General features: G+C 40.0%; 1 protein-coding gene across 1 annotated transcript in view; it reads right to left on the minus strand.

Moving 5' to 3' along the window:
* gabrb1 (gamma-aminobutyric acid type A receptor subunit beta1) overlaps positions 1–19,591 on the minus strand; it is a 150,785-nt gene that overhangs the window by 18,902 nt on the left and 112,292 nt on the right. Inside the window, exon 8 of the mRNA XM_059352919.1 lies at positions 14,408–14,658. Within this exon, the coding sequence (XP_059208902.1) occupies positions 14,408–14,658 (251 nt within the window). The remainder of the gene's footprint in view (positions 1–14,407; positions 14,659–19,591) is intronic.

Genomic DNA, 19,591 nt, shown 5'->3' on the forward strand with positions numbered 1-19,591 from the left:
TCAGTTGATTGCTCTGCTCTGATTGGTCGACTCCACCTGGCCACGTGGTTGCTTAGCTACCAAAGCCCCCCCCCCCCCCCCCCCCCTCCTCCAACACAGACATTCTAACTGATAACTGTCAGTTTAAACAGACATGGCTTTCTTCATAAAACACGAGACCTTATAACTTGACCATACATTGTCCAATCTGCCTCAAACTTGTCATGCATGATGATGGTTCATCACTTTTCAGTTCTACATAACAATAATTCATAAATTCCCGCCCTTTTCATTAGCCACGCCCCCTTTTACTAACTAATGAACCGTTTGTCCTAGAAACTTGTATAAAATGTCAGATTACTCAGCATAGAGTCCCTGTTTAACTGGTGATTGATACCCCGCCCCTTTTGATAAGCCACGCCCATTTTACTAACTAGTGAACCGTTTGTCCTAGAGACTTGTATGAGGTGTGAGTGTACTCAGCAGAAAGTCCCTGTTTAATCCGTGCCCCTTTTGATAAGCCACGAGAGTCACGGTCCAGAGGCAAGCACACAATCAAAATTTCTTTAGGAATTTTCTAGTTAGTGCCACGGCTGAGCAGCGAGGCACTCATCTTCACTGCAAGCAGTGAGGATGAGTGCCTCGTGCGAAGCACGAGGCATCTCTTATTATTGCTCATGTTTATTAGTGCCACGGCTGAGCAGCGAGGCACTCATCTTCACTTCAAGCAGTGAGGATGAGTGCCTCGAGCAAAGCTCGAGGCATCTCTTATTATTGCTCATGTTTATTATTATAGATTATTCTTCCGTAAAAACTTTGGCGCGTAACTAGTCTCGCAGCTTTGAGAAATCGCGAAAAGTAAAAACGTCAAAAGTTGCGCCCTAATCGGGAATCGTGTGGAATGACTTTTTTTAGCGATCGGCGCGCACGTTTTCGCACAACGTGCACAAACGAGCACTTTTTGGCCCATCCGGAACGCATTGCGCCAACTTTGGGGCCTCACCATTTGCAAACCGTTGCTCGTAAAATTCCGAAGCGATTTAGAAAGTTGTAGGGCCTGAATTTAACTCTAGTCCTGTGAAATTTCAAAGCGATTGCACGTATAGTTTTCGCACGAAGTGCGAAAACATTTCCATTTTTCCAAACTAATGGGGAGGGAGATTTTCCCATGTGTGTGTATTGCGCGGAATGTTCAGACTCTAGACTGGTGATGTCATCAAGCAGAGTGTAGAGGGAGAGAAGGAATTGTCAAAAAATAAAGTTGAAAACTGCGCTCCAGGCCGCAAATTTCACTCTACAGTAATAATTTGTACATAGAAACGTAGGAAAATTTGTGGTCTCACTCACAATCCTCTGGTAAAGCTGTCAGAGTTTTAGTTTGGGCGCAGGACACAGAGAAGTGCCACCAAAACGCATCAACTGCCCCATTGAGTCCCATATTAAAAACACACAAGGATTTTTGAAATAATCAGATTTTACCGTTTTTTTAGATCGCTCTAACAAAGCTATTTTTTCATTTTTGTTAAAAAAAAATATATGTAGACGTTCAGGAAGAACTCAGGACGCTCCAAGTGAAGTCGGATCAGTGATAGGTATTATGGTTTTGCCGAAAATGCTTTCTGTTCGAGGCCAGAATTTTCAGTTTTTCCACCTCTGGCTGCTCAGTGTGGCAGAACTGTCTCCACCTTCAGTTCATTTCAGTTGATTGCTCTGCTCTGATTGGTCGACTCCACCTGGCCACGTGGTTGCTTAGCTACCAAAGCCTCTACCCCCCCCCCCCCCCCCCTCCTCCAACACAGACATTCTCACTGAACAGACATGGCGTTCTTTCATTAAACACGAGACCTTATAACTTGACCGTACATTGTCCAATCTGCTTCAAACTTGTCATGCATGATGATGGCTCATCACTGACCAGTTGTACATAACTATATTTCATAAATTCCCGCCCTTTTTGATTAGCCACGCCCCCTTTCTTAACTAATGAACCGTTTGTCCTAGAAACTTGTATGAGGTGTCAGATTACTCAGCATAGCGTCCCTGTCTAACTGTTGATTGATAACCCCGCCCCTTTGTCTAACTGTTGATTGATAACCCCGCCCCTTTTGATTAGCCACGCCCCTTTTACTAACTAATGAACCGTTTGTCCTAGAAACTTGTATGAGGTGTCTGCTAACTCAGGACAGAGCCCTTGTTTCACTGGTGATTGAAGCCACGCCCCCTTTGAGTAGCCACGCACCTTTTTACTAACTAGTGAACCGTTTGTCCTATAGCCTTGTATGAGGTGTCTGTGGACTCAGGACAGAGTCCCTGTTTGACTGGTGATTTAAACCACGAGAATCATCCGGCAGTAGTCCCGTGGCACTCCAAAATTTCCCTGGAATTTTGTTTCTAGTTCTTATTTTTAATCTTCCGTTTCTTCCGTGGTGTTTTTTCGGTCGACTACTCCTCCCAGAGTTTTGGTCACACATACACAAAAAAGGTATCAAATCGACCGGCTCGCCCATGACAAGTGTGCTATGACTTTTATAAGGGTTTCGACAAACGGTTTTCAAATTATTGGGCAAAAACACGTCAAAAAATCCCCCCAATGTAACCCTATGGAGAGTCTAGAGTGGTGATGTAATCAAACAGAGTGTAGAGGGAGAGAACGAATTGTCAAAAAATAAATTTGAAAACTGCGCTCCAGGCCGCAAATTTCACTCTACAGAAATAATTTATACATAGAAACGTAGGAAAATTTGTCCCCTCACTCACAATCCTCTGGTAAAGCTGTCAGAGTTATAGTTTGGGCGCAGGACGTACAGATGCACAAACAAAACACATCAACTGCCTCATTGGCTCCCATATTAAAAATGCAGGAAGATTTCTCCCCAAAATTTTTTTTACAGTTTTTTAAAATCGCTCTAACAAAGCTATTTTTTCATCTTTCTTTAAAAAAAATATATGTAGACGTTGAGGAAGAACTCAGGACGCTCAAAGTGAAGTCGGATCAATGATAGGTATTATGGTTTTGCCAAAAATGCTTTCTGTTCGAGGCCAGAATTTTCAGTTTGTCGACCTCTGTCTGCTCACTGTGATGGAACTGTCAGTTAATTTCAGTTGATTGCTCTGCTCTTATTGGTCGACTCCACCTGGCCACGTGGTTGCTTAGCTACCAAAGCCTCCCCCCTCCCCCCTCCCTCCTCCAACACAGACATTCTAACTGATAACTGTCAGTTTACTCTAAGTAAACAGACCTAATAACTTGACCATACATTGTCCAATCTTCCTCAAACTTGCCAAGCATGATGATGGTTCATCACTGACCACTTATACATAATAATGTTTCATAAATTCCCGCCCTTTTTGATTAGCCACGCCCCCTTTCATAACCAATGAACCGTTTGTCCTAGAGACTTGTATGAGGTGTAAGTGTACTCAGCAGAAAGTCCCTGTTTAATCCCTGCCCCTTTTGATAACCCACGAGAGTCACGGTCCAGAGGCAAGCACACAATCAAAATTTCTTTAGAAATTTTCCAGTTATTCTTCCGTTTCTTCCGTGTTGTTTTTCCGTCGACTACTCCTCCCAGAGTTTTGGTCGCACATACACAAAAAAGGTATCAAACCGACCGGCTCGCCCATGACCAGTGTGCTATGACTTTTCTAAGGGTTTCGACAAACGGTTTTCAAATTATTGGGCAAAAACACGTCAAAAAATCCCCCCAATGTAACCCTATGGAGAGTCTAGAGTGGTGATGTAATCAAACAGAGTGTAGAGGGAGAGAACGAATTGTCAAAAAATAAATTTGAAAACTGTGCTCCAGGCCGCAAATTTCACTCTACAGAAATAATTTATACATAGAAACGTAGGAAAATTTGTCCTCTCACTCACAATCCTCTGGTAAAGCTGTCAGAGTTATAGTTTGGGCGCAGGATGCACAGATGCACAAACAAAACACATCAACTGCCTCATTGGCTCCCATATTAAAAATGCAGGAAGATTTCTCCCCAAAATTTTTTTTACAGTTTTTTAAAATCGCTCTAACGAAGCTATTTTTTCATCTTTCTTTAAAAAAAATATATGTAGACGTTCAGGAAGAACTCAGGACGCTCAAAGTGAAGTCGGATCAATGATAGGTATTATGGTTTTGCCAAAAATGCTTTCTGTTCGAGGCCAGAATTTTCAGTTTGTCGACCTCTGTCTGCTCACTGTGATGGAACTGTCAGTTAATTTCAGTTGATTGCTCTGCTCTTATTGGTCGACTCCACCTGGCCACCTGGTTGCTTAGCTACCAAAGCCTCCCCCCTCCCTCCTCCAACACAGACATTTTAACCGATAACTGTCAGTTTACTCTAAGTGAACAGAGCTAATAACTTGACCATACATTGTCCAATCTTCCTCAAACTTGCCAAGCATGATGATGGTTCATCACTGACCACTTATACATAATAATGTTTCATAAATTCCCGCCCTTTTTGATTAGCCACGCCCCCTTTCATAACTAATGAACCGTTTGTCCTAGAAACTTATACAAGGTGTCAGATTACTCGGCATGAAGTCCCTGTTTAACTGGTGATTGATAACTCCGCCCCTTTTGATTAGCCACGCCCCCTTTCATAACTAATGAACCGTTTGTCCTAGAGACTTGTATGAGGTGTCTGTGAACTCAGGACAGAGTCCCTGTTTAACTGCTGATTCAAGCCACGCCCCCTTTGAGTGACCACGCCCCCTTTTACTAACTTGTGAACCGTTTGTCCTACAGACTTGTATGAGGTATCTGTGAACTCAGGACAGAGTCACTGTTTGACTGTTGATTTGAGCCACGAGAATGATGGTCCAGAGGCAAGCACACAATCAAAATTTCTTTAGAAATTTTCTAGTTATTCTTCCGTTTCTTCCGTGTCATTTTTCGGTCGACTACTCCTCCCAGAGTTTTGGCCACACATACACAAAAAAGGTATCAAATCGACCGGCTCGCCCATGACAAGTGTGCTATGACTTTTATAAGAGTTTCGACAAACGGTTTTCAAATTATTGGGCAAAAACACGTCAAAAAATCCCCCCAATGTAACCCTATGGAGAATCTAGAGTGGTGATGTCATCAAGCAGAGTGTAGAGGGAGAGAACGAATTGTCAAAAAATAAATTTGAAAACTGCGCTCCAGTCCGCAAATTTCACTCTACAGAAATAATTTATACATAGAAACGTAGGAAAATTTGTCCTCTCACTCACAATCCTCTGGTAAAGCTGTCAGAGTTATAGTTTGGGCGCAGGATGCACAGATGCACAAACAAAACACATCAACTGCCTCATTGGCTCCCATATTAAAAATGCAGGAAGATTTCTCCCCCAAATTTTTTTTACAGTTTTTTAAAATCGCTCTAACAAAGCTATTTTTTCATCTTTCTTTAAAAAAAATATATGTAGACGTTCAGGAAGAACTCAGGACGCTCAAAGTGAAGTCGGATCAATGATAGGTATTATGGTTTTGCCAAAAATGCTTTCTGTGCGAGGCCAGAATTTTCAGTTTGTCGACCTCTGTCTGCTCACTGTGATGGAACTGTCAGTTCATTTCAGTTGATTGCTCTGCTCTTATTGGTCGACTCCACCTGGCCACCTGGTTGCTTAGCTACCAAAGCCTCCCCCCTCTCCCCTCCCTCCTCCAACACAGACATTCTAACTGATAACTGTCAGTTTACTCTAAGTAAACAGACCTAATAACTTGACCATACATTGTCCAATCTTCCTCAAACTTGCCAAGCATGATGATGGTTCATCACTGACCAGTTATACATAACAATGTTTCATAAATTCCCGCCCTTTTTGATTAGCCACGCCCCCTTTCATAACTAATGAACCGTTTGTCCTAGAAACTTGTATTGTCCTAGAAACTTGTATAAGGTGTCAGATTACTCGGCATGAAGTCCTTGTTTAACTGGTGATTGATAACCCCGCCCCTTTTGATTAGCCACGCCCCCTTTCATAACTAATGAACCGTTTGTCCTAGAGACTTGTATGAGGTGTCTGTGAACTCAGGACAGAGTCCCTGTTTAACTGCTGATTCAAGCCACGCCCCCTTTGAGTGACCACGCCCCCTTTTACTAACTTGTGAACCGTTTGTCCTACAGACTTGTATGAGGTGTCTGTGAACTCAGGACAGAGTCACTGTTTGACTGTTGATTTGAGCCACGAGAATGATGGTCCAGAGGCAAGCACACAATCAAAATTTCTTTAGAAATTTTCTAGTTATTCTTCCGTTTCTTCCGTGTCATTTTTCGGTCGACTACTCCTCCCAGAGTTTTGGCCGCACATACACGAAAAAGGTATCAAATCGACCGGCTCGCCCATGACAAGTGTGCTATGACTTTTATAAGGGTTTCGACAAACGGTTTTCAAATTATTGGGCAAAAACACGTCAAAAAATCCCCCCAATGTAACCCTATGGAGAGTCTAGAGCGGTGATGTCATCAAACAGAGTGTAGAGGGAGAGAACGAATTGTCAAAAAATAAATTTGAAAACTGCGCTCCAGGCCGCAAATTTCACTCTACAGAAATAATTTATACATAGAAACGTAGGAAAATTTGTCCTCTCACTCACAATCCTCTGGTAAAGCTGTCAGAGTTATAGTTTGGGCGCAGGACGCACAGATGCTCAAACAAAATGCACCAACTGCCGCATCGGCTCCCATATTAAAAATGAAGGAAGATTTCTCCAAAAAAAAATTTAACAGTTTTTTAAAATTGCTCTAACAAAGCTATTTTTTCATTTTTCTTAAAAAAAACCATATGTAGACGTTGAGGAAGAACTCAGGACGCTCAAAGTGAAGTCGGATCAATGATAGGTATTATGGTTTTGCCGAAAATGCTTTCTGTTCGAGGCCAGAATTTTCAGTTTGTCCACCTTTGTCTGCGGAACTGTCTCCATCGTCAGTTAATTTCAGTTGATTGCTCTGCTCTGATTGGTCGACTCCACCTGGCCACGTGGTTGCTTAGCTACCATAGCCCCCCCCCCCTCCTCCAACAGAGACATTCTAACTGATAACTGTCAGTTTACTCTAAGTGAACAGACATGGCTTTCTTCATAAAACATGAGACCTTATAACTTGACCATACATTGTCCAATCTGCCTCAAACTTGTCATGCATGATGATGGTTCATCACTTTTCAGTTCTACATAACAATAATTCATAAATTCCCGCCCTTTTTCTTAGCCACGCCCCCTTTTACTAACTAATTAACCGTTTGTCCTAGAAACTTGTATAAGATGTCCGATTACTCAGCATAGAGTCCGTTTAACTGGTGATTGATAACCCCGCCCCTTTTGATAAACCACGCCCCTTTTCTAACTAGTGAACCGTTTGTCCTAGAGACTTGTACGAGGTGTCAGTGCACTCAGCAGAAAGTCCCTGTTTAATCCCTGCCCCTTTTGATAAGCCACGAGAGTCACGGTCCAGAGGCAAGCACACAATCAAAATTTCTTTAGGAATTTTCTAGTTTTGTGTGCTTGCTTGCAAAAGCACACTAACTACTATTCACCGGGCTTATTTTGTGTGCTTGCTTGCAAAAGCACACTAACTACTATTCACCGTGTCTATTTTTATTATTCTTCCGTTTCTTCCGTGTTGTTTTTCTGTCGACTACTCCTCCCAGAGTTTTGGTCGCACATACACAAAAAAGGTATCAAATCGACCGGCTCGCCCATGACCAGTGTGCTATGACTTTTATAAGGGTTCCGACAAACGGTTTTCAAATTATTGGGCAAAAACACGTCAAAAAATCCCCCCAATGTAACCCTATGGAGAGTCTAGAGTGGTGATGTCATCAAACAGAGTGTAGAGGGAGAGAAGCAATTGTCAAAAAATAAATTTGAAAACTGCGCTCCAGGCCGCAAATTTCACTCTACAGAAATAATTTATACATAGAAACGTAGGAAAATTTGTCCTCTCACTCACAATCCTCTGGTAAAGCTGTCAGAGTTATAGTTTGGGCGTAAGACGCAGAAATGCAACACCAACACGCACAAACTGCCTCATTGGCTCCCATATTAAAAACGCACGATGATATCTCAAAAAAGGAGTTGTAAGAGTTTTTTTAATTCGCTCTAACAAAGCTTTTTTTTCATTTTTCTTAAAAAAAAAAATATGTAGACGTTGAGGAAGAACTCAGGACGCTCAAAGTGAAGTCGGATCAATGATAGGTATTATGGTTTTGCCAAAAATGCTTTTTGTTCGAGGCCAGAATTTTCAGTTTGTCCACCTCTGTCTGCGGAACTGTGTCCAACAGCAGTTAATTTCAGTTGATTGCTCTGCTCTTATTGGTCGACTCCACCTGGCCACGTGGTTGCTTAGCTACCAAAGCCTCCCCCCCCCCCCCCTCCTCCAACACAGACATTCTAACTGATAACTGTCAGTTTACTCTAAGTAAACAGACATGGTGTTTCTTCATAAAACATGAGACCTTATAACTTGACCATACATTGTCCAATCTTCCTCAAACTTGCCAAGCATGATGATGGTACATCACTGACCACTTATACATAACAATGTTTCATAAATTCCCGCCCTTTTTGATTAGCCACGCCCCCTTTCATAACCGTTTCTCCTAGATACTTGTATGAGGTGTCTGTGAACTCAGGACAGAGTCCCTGTTTAACTGCTGATTCAAGCCACGCCCCCTTTGAGGGACCACGCCCCCTTTTACTAACTTGTGAACCGTTTGTCCTACAGACTTGTATGAGGTGTCTGTGAACTCAGGACAGAGTCCCTGTTTGACTGTTGATTTGAGCCACGAGAATGATGGTCCAGAGGCAAGCACACAATCAAAATTTCTTTAGAAATTTTCTAGTTCTTATTTTGTGTGCTTTTCTTGCAAAAGCACACTAATTGTTATTCCGTGGGCTTATTATATTTATTTTGTGTGCTTGCTTGCAAAAGCACACTAACTACTATTCACCGAGTTTATTCTTCTTTTTATTATTCTTCCGTTTCTTCCGTGTCATTTTTCGGTCGACTACTCCTCCCAGAGTTTTGGTCGCACTTACACAAAAAAGGTATCAAATCGACCGGCTCGCCCATGACAAGTGTGCTATGACTTTTATAAGGGTTTCGACAAACGGTTTTCAAATTATTGGGAAAAAACACGTCAAAAAATCCCCCCAATGGAACCCTATGGAGAGTCTAGAGTGGGGAAGTCATCAAACAGAGTGTAGAGGGAGAGAAAGAATTGTCAAAAAATAAATTTGAAAACTGCGCTCCAGGCCGCAAATTTCACTCTACAGAAATAATTTATACATAGAAACGTAGGAAAATTTGTCCTCTCACTCACAATCCTCTGGTAAAGCTGTCAGAGTTATAGTTTTGGCGCAGGACGCACAGATGCTCAAACAAAATGCACCAACTGCCGCATCGGCTCCCATATTAAAAATGAAGGAAGATTTCTCAAAAAAAAAATTTAACAGTTTTTTAAAATCGCTCTAACAAAGCTATTTTTCCATTTTTCTTAAAAAAAAACATATGTAGATGTTCAGGAAGAACTCAGGACGCTCAAAGTGAAGTCGGATCAATGATAGGTATTATGGTTTTGCCAAAAATGCTTTCTGTTCGAGGCCAGAAATTTCAGTTTGTCCACCTCTGTCTGCGGAACTTTCTCCAACAGCAGTTAATTTCAGTTGATTGCTCTGCTCTTATTGGTCGACTCCACCTGGCCACGTGGTTGCTTAGCTACCAAAGCCTCCCCCCTCCCCCCTCCCCTCCTCCAACACAGACATTCTAACTGATAACTGTCAGTTTACTCTAAGTAAACAGACATGTTGTTCTTCATAAAACATGAGACCTTATAACTTGACCATACATTGTCCAATCTTCCTCAAACTTGTCAAGCATGATGATGGTTCATCACTGACCACTTATACATAACAATATTTCATAAATTCCCGCCCTTTTTGATTAGCCACGCCCCCTTTCATAACCAATGAACCGTTTGTCCTAGAGACTTGTATGAGGTGTGAGTGTATTCAGCAGAAAGTCCCTGTTTAATCCCTGCCCCTTTTGATAAGCCACGAGAGTCACGGTCCAGAGGCAAGCACACAATCAAAATTTCTTTAGAAATTTTCTAGTTTTTATTCTTCCGTTTCTTCCGTGTCATTTTTCGGTCGACTACTCCTCCCAGAGTTTTGGCCACACATACACAAAAAAGGTATCAAATCGACCGGCTCGCCCATGACAAGTGTGCTATGACTTTTATAAGGGTTTCGACAAACGGTTTTCAAATTATCGGGCAAAAACACGTCAAAAAATCCCCCCAATGTAACCCTATGGAGAGTCTAGAGTGGGGAAGTCATCAAACAGAGTGTAGAGGGAGAGAAAGAATTGTCAAAAAATAAATTTGAAAACTGCGCTCCAGGCCGCAAATTTCACTCTACAGAAATAATTTATACATAGAAACGTAGGAAAATTTGTCCTCTCACTCACAATCCTCTGGTAAAGCTGTCAGAGTTATAGTTTGGGCGCAGGACGCACAGATGCTCAAACAAAATGCACCAACTGCCGCATCGGCTCCCATATTAAAAATGAAGGAAGATTTCTCAAAAAAAAAATTTAACAGTTTTTTAAAATCGCTCTAACAAAGCTATTTTTTCATTTTTCTTAAAAAAAAACATATGGAGATGTTCAGGAAGAACTCAGGACGCTCAAAGTGAAGTCGGATCAATGATAGGTATTATGGTTTTGCCGAAAATGCTTTCTGTTCGAGGCCAGAATTTCAAGTTTGTCGACCTCTGTCTGCTCACTTGTCTCCATCGTCAGTTAATTTCAGTTGATTGCTCTGCTCTGATTGGTCGACTCCACCTGGCCACGTGGTTGCTTAGCTACCAAAGCCCCCCCCCTCCCCCCTCCCCCCTCCCCTCCTCCAACACAGACATTCTAACTGATAACTGTCAGTTTACTCTCAGTAAACAGACATGGCTTTCTTCATAAAACACGAGACCTTATAACTTGACCATACATTGTCCAATCTGCCTCAAACTTGTCATGCATGATGATGGTTCATCACTTTTCAGTTCTACATAACAATAATTCATAAATTCCCGCCCTTTTTATTAGCCACGCCCCCTTTTACTAACTAATGAACCGTTTGTCCTAGAAACTTGTATAAGATGTCCGATTACTCAGCATAGAGTCCGTTTAACTGGTGATTGATAACCCCGCCCCTTTTGATAAGCCACGCCCATTTTACTAACTAGTGAACCGTTTGGCCTAGAGACTTGTATGAGGTGTGAGTGTACTCAGCAGAAAGTCTCTGTTTAATCCCTGCCCCTTTTGATAAGCCACGAGAGTCACGGTCCAGAGGCAAGCACACAATCAAAATTTCTTTAGGAATTTTCTAGTTTTTCTTCCGTTTCTTCCGTGTCATTTTTCGGTCGACTACTCCTCCCAGAGTTTTGGTTGCACATACACAAAAAAGGTATCAAACCGACCGGCTCGCCCATGACAAGTGTGCTATGACTTTTCTAAGGGTTTCGACAAACGGTTTTCAAATTATTGGGCAAAAACACGTCAAAAAATCCCCCCAATGTAACCCTATGGAGAGTCTAGAGTGGAGAAGTCATCAAACAGAGTGTAGAGGGAGAGAAGGAATTGTCAAAAAATAAATTTGAAAACTGCGCTCCAGGCCGCAAATTTCACTCTACAGAAATAATTTATACATAGAAACGTAGGAAAATTTGTCCTCTCACTCACAATCCTCTGGTAAAGCTGTCAGAGTTATAGTTTGGGCGCAGGACGCACAGATGCTCAAACAAAATGCACCAACTGCCGCATCGGCTCCCATATTAAAAATGAAGGAAGATTTCTCAAAAAAAAAATTTAACAGTTTTTTAAAATCGCTCTAACAAAGCTATTTTTTCATTTTTCTTAAAAAAAAACATATGTAGATGTTCAGGAAGAACTCAGGACGCTCAAAGTGAAGTCGGATCAATGATAGGTATTATGGTTTTGCCGAAAATGCTTTCTGTTCGAGGCCAGAATTTCAAGTTTGTCGACCTCTGTCTGCTCACTTTGATGGAACTGTCTCCATCGTCAGTTAATTTCAGTTGATTGCTCTGCTCTGATTGGTCGACTCCACCTGGCCACGTGGTTGCTTAGCTACCAAAGCCCCCCCCCCTCCTCCAACACAGACATTCTAACTGATAACTGTCAGTTTACTCTAAGTAAACAGACATGGCTTTCTTCATAAAACACGAGACCTTATAACTTGACCATACATTGTCCAATCTGCCTCAAACTTGTCATGCATGATGATGGTTCATCACTTTTCAGTTCTACATAACAATAATTCATAAATTCCCGCCCTTTTTATTAGCCACGCCCCCTTTTACTAACTAATGAACCGTTTGTCCTAGAAACTTGTATAAAATGTCAGATTACTCAGCATAGAGTCCGTTTAACTGGTGATTGATAACCCCGCCCCTTTTGGTAAGCCACGCCCATTTTACTAACTAGTGAACCGTTTGTCCTAGAGACTTGTATGAGGTGTGAGTGTACTCAGCAGAAAGTCCCTGTTTAATCCATGCCCCTTTTGATAAGCCACGAGAGTCACGGTCCAGAGGCAAGCACACAATCAAAATTTCTTTAGGAATTTTCTAGTTATTCTTCCGTTTCTTCCGTGTCATTTTTCGGTCGACTACTCCTCCCAGAGTTTTAGCCACACATACACAAAAAAGGTATCAAATCGACCGGCTCGCCCATGACAAGTGTGCTATGACTTTTATAAGGTTTTCGACAAACGGTTTTCAAATTATTGGGCAAAAACACGTCAAAAAATCCCCCCAATGTAACCCTATGGAGACTCTAGAGTGGTGATGTCATCAAACAGAGTGTAGAGGGAGAGACAGAACTGTCAAAAAATAAATTTGAAAACTGCGCTCCAGGCCGCAAATTTCACTCTACAGAAATAATTTATACATAGAAACGTAGGAAAATTTGTCCTCTCACTCACAATCCTCTGGTAAAGCTGTCAGAGTTATAGTTTAGGCGTGAGATGCAAAGATGCACCACCAAAACCCAAAAACAGCCTCATTGGCTCCCATATTAAAAACGCAGGATGATATCTCAAAAAAGGAGATGTAAGAGTTTTTTAAATTTGCTCTAACAAAGCTATTTTTTTTCATTTTTCTTAAAAAAAAATATATGTAGACGTTGAGGAAGAACTCAGGACGCTCAAAGTGAAGTCGGATCAATGATAGGTATTATGGTTTTGCCAAAAATGCTTTCTGTTCGAGGCCAGAATTTTCAGTTTGTTCACCTCTGTCTGCGGAACTGTCTCCAACAGCAGTTAATTTCGGTTGATTGCTCTGCTCTTATTGGTCGACTCCACCTGGCCACGTGGTTGCTTAGCTACCAAAGCCTCCCCCCTCCCCCCTCCCTCCTCCAACACAGACATTCTAACTGATAACTGTCAGTTTACTCTAAGTAAACAGACAAGGTGTTTCTTCATAAAAAATGAGACCTTATAACTTGACCATACATTGTCCAATCTTCCTCAAACTTGCCAAGCATGATGATGGTTCATCACTGACCACTTATACATAACAATGTTTCATAAATTCCCGCCCTTTTTGATTAGCCACGCCCCCTTTCATAACTAATGAACCGTTTCTCCTATATACTTGTATGAGGTGTCTGTGAACTCAGGACAGAGTCCCTGTTTAACTGCTGATTCAAGCCACGCCCCCTTTGAGTGACCACGCCCCCTTTTACTAACATGTGAACCGTTTGTCCTCCAGACTTGTATGAGGTGTCTGTGAACTCAAGACAGAGTCCCAGTTTGACTGTTGATTTGAGCCACGAGAATGATGGTCCAGAGGCAAGCACACAATCAAAATTTCTTTAGAAATTTTCTAGTTCTTTCTCTTCTGCACATTTTTGCATATAATTTGCACTCTGCACATTCCTCACTTAATTTGCACTAAGTTGTATATAGTATATTGTATATTGTTAAATGTCTTTTTCTTAGATTTTTATTTTTTATCTTTATCTTAAATTTTGTGTGAAATTTGTGTGGTCGGCTGTAACAAAGAAATTTCCCCGCTGTGGGATTAATATTAATTGAGTCAATCTAATCTAATCTAATCTAATCTAATCTAATCTAATCACAGTCAAAGTGAAGTTACTGCAGTATGCTTTGGTTTTAAGTTTAAATGTATATATTTATATCGAAATCAGACTGTGGTAAGTGAACTTACTGCGGTCTGCTTTGGTTTTGAGTTGGATTTTGTAGTTACTGCAATTTTTTAAATCATTATTTCTCTGAATTAAAGCAAAATTGAAATCTAAAACTATGTCACAAGATAAAACAGACATGAAGGAGTTCCTTTTTAGTTATAACTTCCTGCCGTTAGGATTTGTAGGGCAGTATGTGACTTTAACAGTATTAAACAAAAGTTTCCACCTGCACTTTGTTGCTCTCCAGTCTGCTCTTCTCGTTGTTGGACTTGGCAGCCTTTTCTGCAACCTTCTTCTGCAGGTGAGGACCTCGACCAAAGAAGATGTAGTTGACGAAGGCGTACTCCAGCAAGGCCAGGAAGACGAAGACAAAACAACCCATGAGGTATATGTCAATGGCCTTAACGTAGGGGATCTTGGGTAGAGTCTCCCTCAGGTGGGTGTTGATGGTGGTCATGGTCAGCACCGTGGTAATACCTGCCGACGTTTAGAAAGAGCTCATTGTTAGATCTTCCTAACAACAAGTTTCCCCTAATGTTTAAAGTCAAAAGACAAAAAGTCAAAAGTCACTTATACACATACACAAGCTATATACAGAATAGAAATAAAACAAGCTAAAAAATATGCAGATTAAACAGATGAAAGGCAAAATATACGGGGGGGGGGGGGGGGGGGGGGGATATTTTGACAAAAAAGTTTACAGGACTAAAGTGGCAAATCTACGAGGAAAAAATGCGCAGATTTATGAGATTTTAAGAGGTTACTCTGCGAGAAAAAAGTTGCTTTTTTCCATTTTTTTCTCAAATCTGCGTCTTTTTTCTTGCAGATTTGCCACTTTAAATCTCTTAAATCTGCGACTTTTTTTCTTGTAGATTTGCCACTTTAATCTCGGAAATTTGCAACTTTTTTCTCAAAATATTAAACTTAGTCAATAAAGTTAATATTATTATATTATTATCATACTGATTGGTCAGATGTCATGGTGTCACTGTCTGTGACGTAGCCTGATCTTTGCTGATTAGCTGGAAGAAATCCATGTGGTTCTAGGACCAAACAGAGAGACATGGGGACCCAGTCGATGACGATGCAGGAAATCATCAATGTGTTTGACGCTCAAAATTTCCTGGCATGACTTAATTAATCTCATGTGCTGGGTTACAATGTGGAGCTAATGCGTAGCTGTCACTGTAGCCTACACTGTAAAAAAAACCCTGATGTTTTTCCGGTAAAAAAACAACAGCTGTGGTTGCCAGAACTACCATAATAAATACAGTGCAACTTTTTGTAATATTACAGTAAAATTATATTAGCACTGTTGATTTCCCATTTAAGGTTGCCATTTTATTCCATATTTTATCGTAAAAAATAAAAAGTTTTTCCATCAAAAGAAACACTGTTCTGCCATGTAATTGACAAGAAAATACTTTATAAATAAAAACAAATTAAAGATTTTACCATTAAATATTACAGTATATGTCTGTTAGCTTTATGGTGTTTCATTGTTACTGAAATTGAACTAACCCATTTATCATTTTACGGTCTTTTACTGTCGTGGTTTAGCAGTTTTTCACCGTAAAATCTATAGACATTTTTTTTGTTATTTTAGTGTATGGGTATGCTCAATATGTGCCAAAAGCTGCTTAGAAAACAGGATGATTTCCCATTTGTGTTTACATCATAGACTGTATAATTACCATGTTTACATGGTAAAAGTTGGATTGAGCCAATGGGTGACCCTCCTTTCCCATTGGCCTCCACTAAAACAAATTTACAGTTGTGTCACAGAAGGCTTGGAGAACCTGATAATGTAATAAATTCCCGATAATGTAATAACCCAGATAATGTAATAAACATCTGCACTTGAGTCCATTGAAAATGTAATAAAACCAGATAATGTAATAACTTCCTGATAATGTAATAAAGTGCATTTCTCAATAATGTAATACACTTTTTACCAATAATGTAATAAAGTATAACATTAATGGAGGTTATTACATTATCAGGTTAGCCTTCATTTCCCAAGTCCTGATAGTCCCAATATTGTAATAATTTAACAGCAGACCACCCATTACTTGGGTTCAAGTGGTGATACTGTGTATCAACTCTAGCTCAAGAGCTCTAGCGCCACCAACAGGTCAAAGTTGAATGTTTATTCACTTTTGACCCGTTCATTCGTTTTTCACAAACGAGGTATCCATGACACACGAATGATTCAACAGCTTCTTGAAATCTAAAGGTGCTTGGCGTTATACTTTATTAAATTATTGGTAAAAAGTGTATTACATTATTGGGAAATGCACTTTATTACATTATCGGGAAGTTATTACATTATCAGGTTTTATTACATTTTCAATGGACTCAAGTGCAGATTTTTATTACATTATCGGGGTTATTACATTATCGTGAATTTATTACATTATCAGGTTCTACAAGGCTATTTCTTCACATAAGAGAATATATTCCTGTCAAATCTACTTAAGGGGCTGTAAGTTAGTGGCAGTACAGCACTCTGACTTACAGACACAACCTTAGTAATGGAAGACTAATAATGATATTTTAAACACTTGAATGGCTGTGCATTTGGCTTGATATGCCTTTGTCGGCTGGATAACTCTCTGGCCCTCCAGCAGCTCACACAGAGCTGTAATATGGACACTAATGATCACAATGTGACTGCAGGATCGCCATGTGGTTCAAGTAGCCCATAGTGGTGACATGCAATTATTGGCACCAAGGTTATAATAGTTTTGGATTTTTCATTAGTTTTAGTTTGAATTTCGTTGTGATTTTTTATTTTCAAATTCAGTTAGTTTTAATTAGTTTTTAGAGTGAGTTTGCTTGTTTTAATTAGGGCCTCGGGGCAATCGCACCGAGCACTGGTCCCATACAGCAATAGCTGTAGGGACCAGCCCCGAGCACTACTGTTATACTGTGGATTTCTTCTTCTTCCTCTTCCAGACGCAATTTCGTCCCGCTACTATTCCTACAACTTGAAGAGTTGCAGTACAAATTATACATCAAAACGTGCGGTTTGATAAGGATTGGTGTGCTATTACTTTTCTCTACAGAATACGAATTTTTCGCGACATAAGTCGCGAAAAACTGCCCAAAATTTTGCATTGAAATGAATGAGACGGCCGAAAGAAAATGAGCGAAAAAGAACAATAATTGGAGATTTTCAAACGTCTACTTCTCCGGCATAATTTCACCTAGAGACTCCATTTAAACTTTAAATAGTAGACACAAGTCTTGTGTATCGGTGTATTAATCCACGTTTCGATAGGTCATATAGTTTTTATCAATCCCTGTTCAATGACCATGATCATTTTTGTAGAAATTCTGAGATTATAATGGGTGCGTATTGCACGGAATGTTCGTGTCACAGTGTGTGATGTCATCGCTCAGAGAGTAGAGGGAGAGAAAACATTGTCAAAAAATAAATTTGAAAACTGCGCTCCAGGCCGCAAATTCCACTCTACAGAAATAATTTATACATAGAAACGTAGGAAAATTTGTCTTCTCACTCACAATCCTCTAGTAAAGCTGTCAGAGTTATAGTTTGGGCGTACGACGCACAGATGCGCCACCAACACCACCAACAGCCTCATTGGCTCCCATATTAAAAACGCAGGAAGATTTCTGAAGAAGGGAAATTTAACAGTTTTTTTAGATCGCTCTAACAAAGCTATTTTTTCATTTTTCTTAAAAAAACATATGTAGAAGTTCAGGAAGAACTCAGGACGCTCAAAGTGAAGTCGGATCAATGATAGGTATTATGGTTTTGCCAAAAATGCATTCTGTTCGAGGCCAGAAATTCCATCCCACCTCTGGACCTCTGTTCACCTCTGGCTGCTGTCACTGTCAGGTGTCAGTTAATTCTGTTGATTGCTTTGATCTGATTGCCTTTGATGTGATTACAGTTACAGATACACACACACACACACACACATGCGCGTAAGCGCTCACACTCCTAACACATGCATACACATGCTTCAAACACGCACACAGGTAACTTCATGTGATTTTAATTACACACACACACACACACAGGTAACTTTATGCGATTTTCGCAACACACACACACACACACACACACACAAAGGTAACTTTATGCGATATTCGCATAAAGTTACCTGTGTGTGTGTGTGTTTCTCATCATAGTGTACACACACCGGCAGTAGCCCCCGTGACCCTTTCAAAATTTCCCCAGAGGAAATTTTCTAGTTGGTTTTTATTTTTTGGAAAATGCTTAGTTTTAGATGAATTTTTCTATTAGTTGTAGTTTAGTTTTTATTAGTTTTAGTTTTTTTGTAATGGGGAATTTGTTGTGTGCCAGATTAAAAAAAGTCACAATAAACATTTCCTTTATTTCCTTTGTTTGATTCATCTCAGCCCCAATAAGTTTATTAAGTCATAAAACCAGATAGATGAAATAGATTTCATATCAACCAAAAAGGTTTACGTATGAAAAAAGTTGACAAAGACGAAAACGAAGGACATTTTCAGTATAATTTTAGTTAGTTAGTTGTTTTTTTAAATAACTCTCGTTTTTATTTTTATTTCAGTTAACGAAAGTGTTTTTTCAATTCTAGTTTTCGTTATTTCGTTATTTTTCGTTAACTATAATAACCTTGATTGGAACTCCATGATCTTTAAAAAAAATGCAGAACATAGTCCACAAAAGTGCAGAGTAATGATAATGATGACAAAGTTTATTTGAAAACAGCACAAGGAGAGGTATGCATGAAAGACAAGTTATGGAACCTGTCAACAGAGTGTAATCGATTAATAATCTAAAATGTACAGTCAAGTGTGTTACTGTGTGAAAAACATCCGAATCAGAAATGTCACATGAAGAATATCTAAAGGAACATGAAGGGTTTGATTTTCATTACAGCTATTGTAGAGGGGAAATGTGATTAAACGAGCAGTTCCCAAGTAATTGGAGAATCTGGGGGAGAAATGAGACTTCTGACATTGAAGCTCTTCAGTGTAAAAAAGGAAAGAGCTTCCTGGGTTTCTTAAGGGTGGTACCTTATATCTGGCCCCAACAATCACATATCCCTGCCCTCACTCTCTGACACAGAAATCAAATGTCTATTTTTTTGCAGATATATTATTGCTAGCTCCATTGAAAAAGGCTTTACAGGATTTTGGAAAAGATAAGAATTAAGGCCTTGGGACTGTCCTGCATTGAAAAAAGTGTAACATGCAGTTGCTCATTCAAACTAATAACTGCCATTTAAAAGAGGATAAAATTATTGATTTGATTGTAAAACTCATTCTTTTTGCATTTAGAGACATCAAGTTTGATTTATATTGAACAAAATATACGTCCTAAGGACCCAAAACAAAGTTTTTGATTTCTCTCAAGTTTTTATTTTCTTCTTCATGACCTGCAGGTAATATT

Source organism: Centropristis striata, chromosome 16 (genome assembly GCF_030273125.1).
Source record: "Centropristis striata isolate RG_2023a ecotype Rhode Island chromosome 16, C.striata_1.0, whole genome shotgun sequence".
NCBI classification, from domain to species: Eukaryota; Metazoa; Chordata; class Actinopteri; order Perciformes; family Serranidae; genus Centropristis; species Centropristis striata.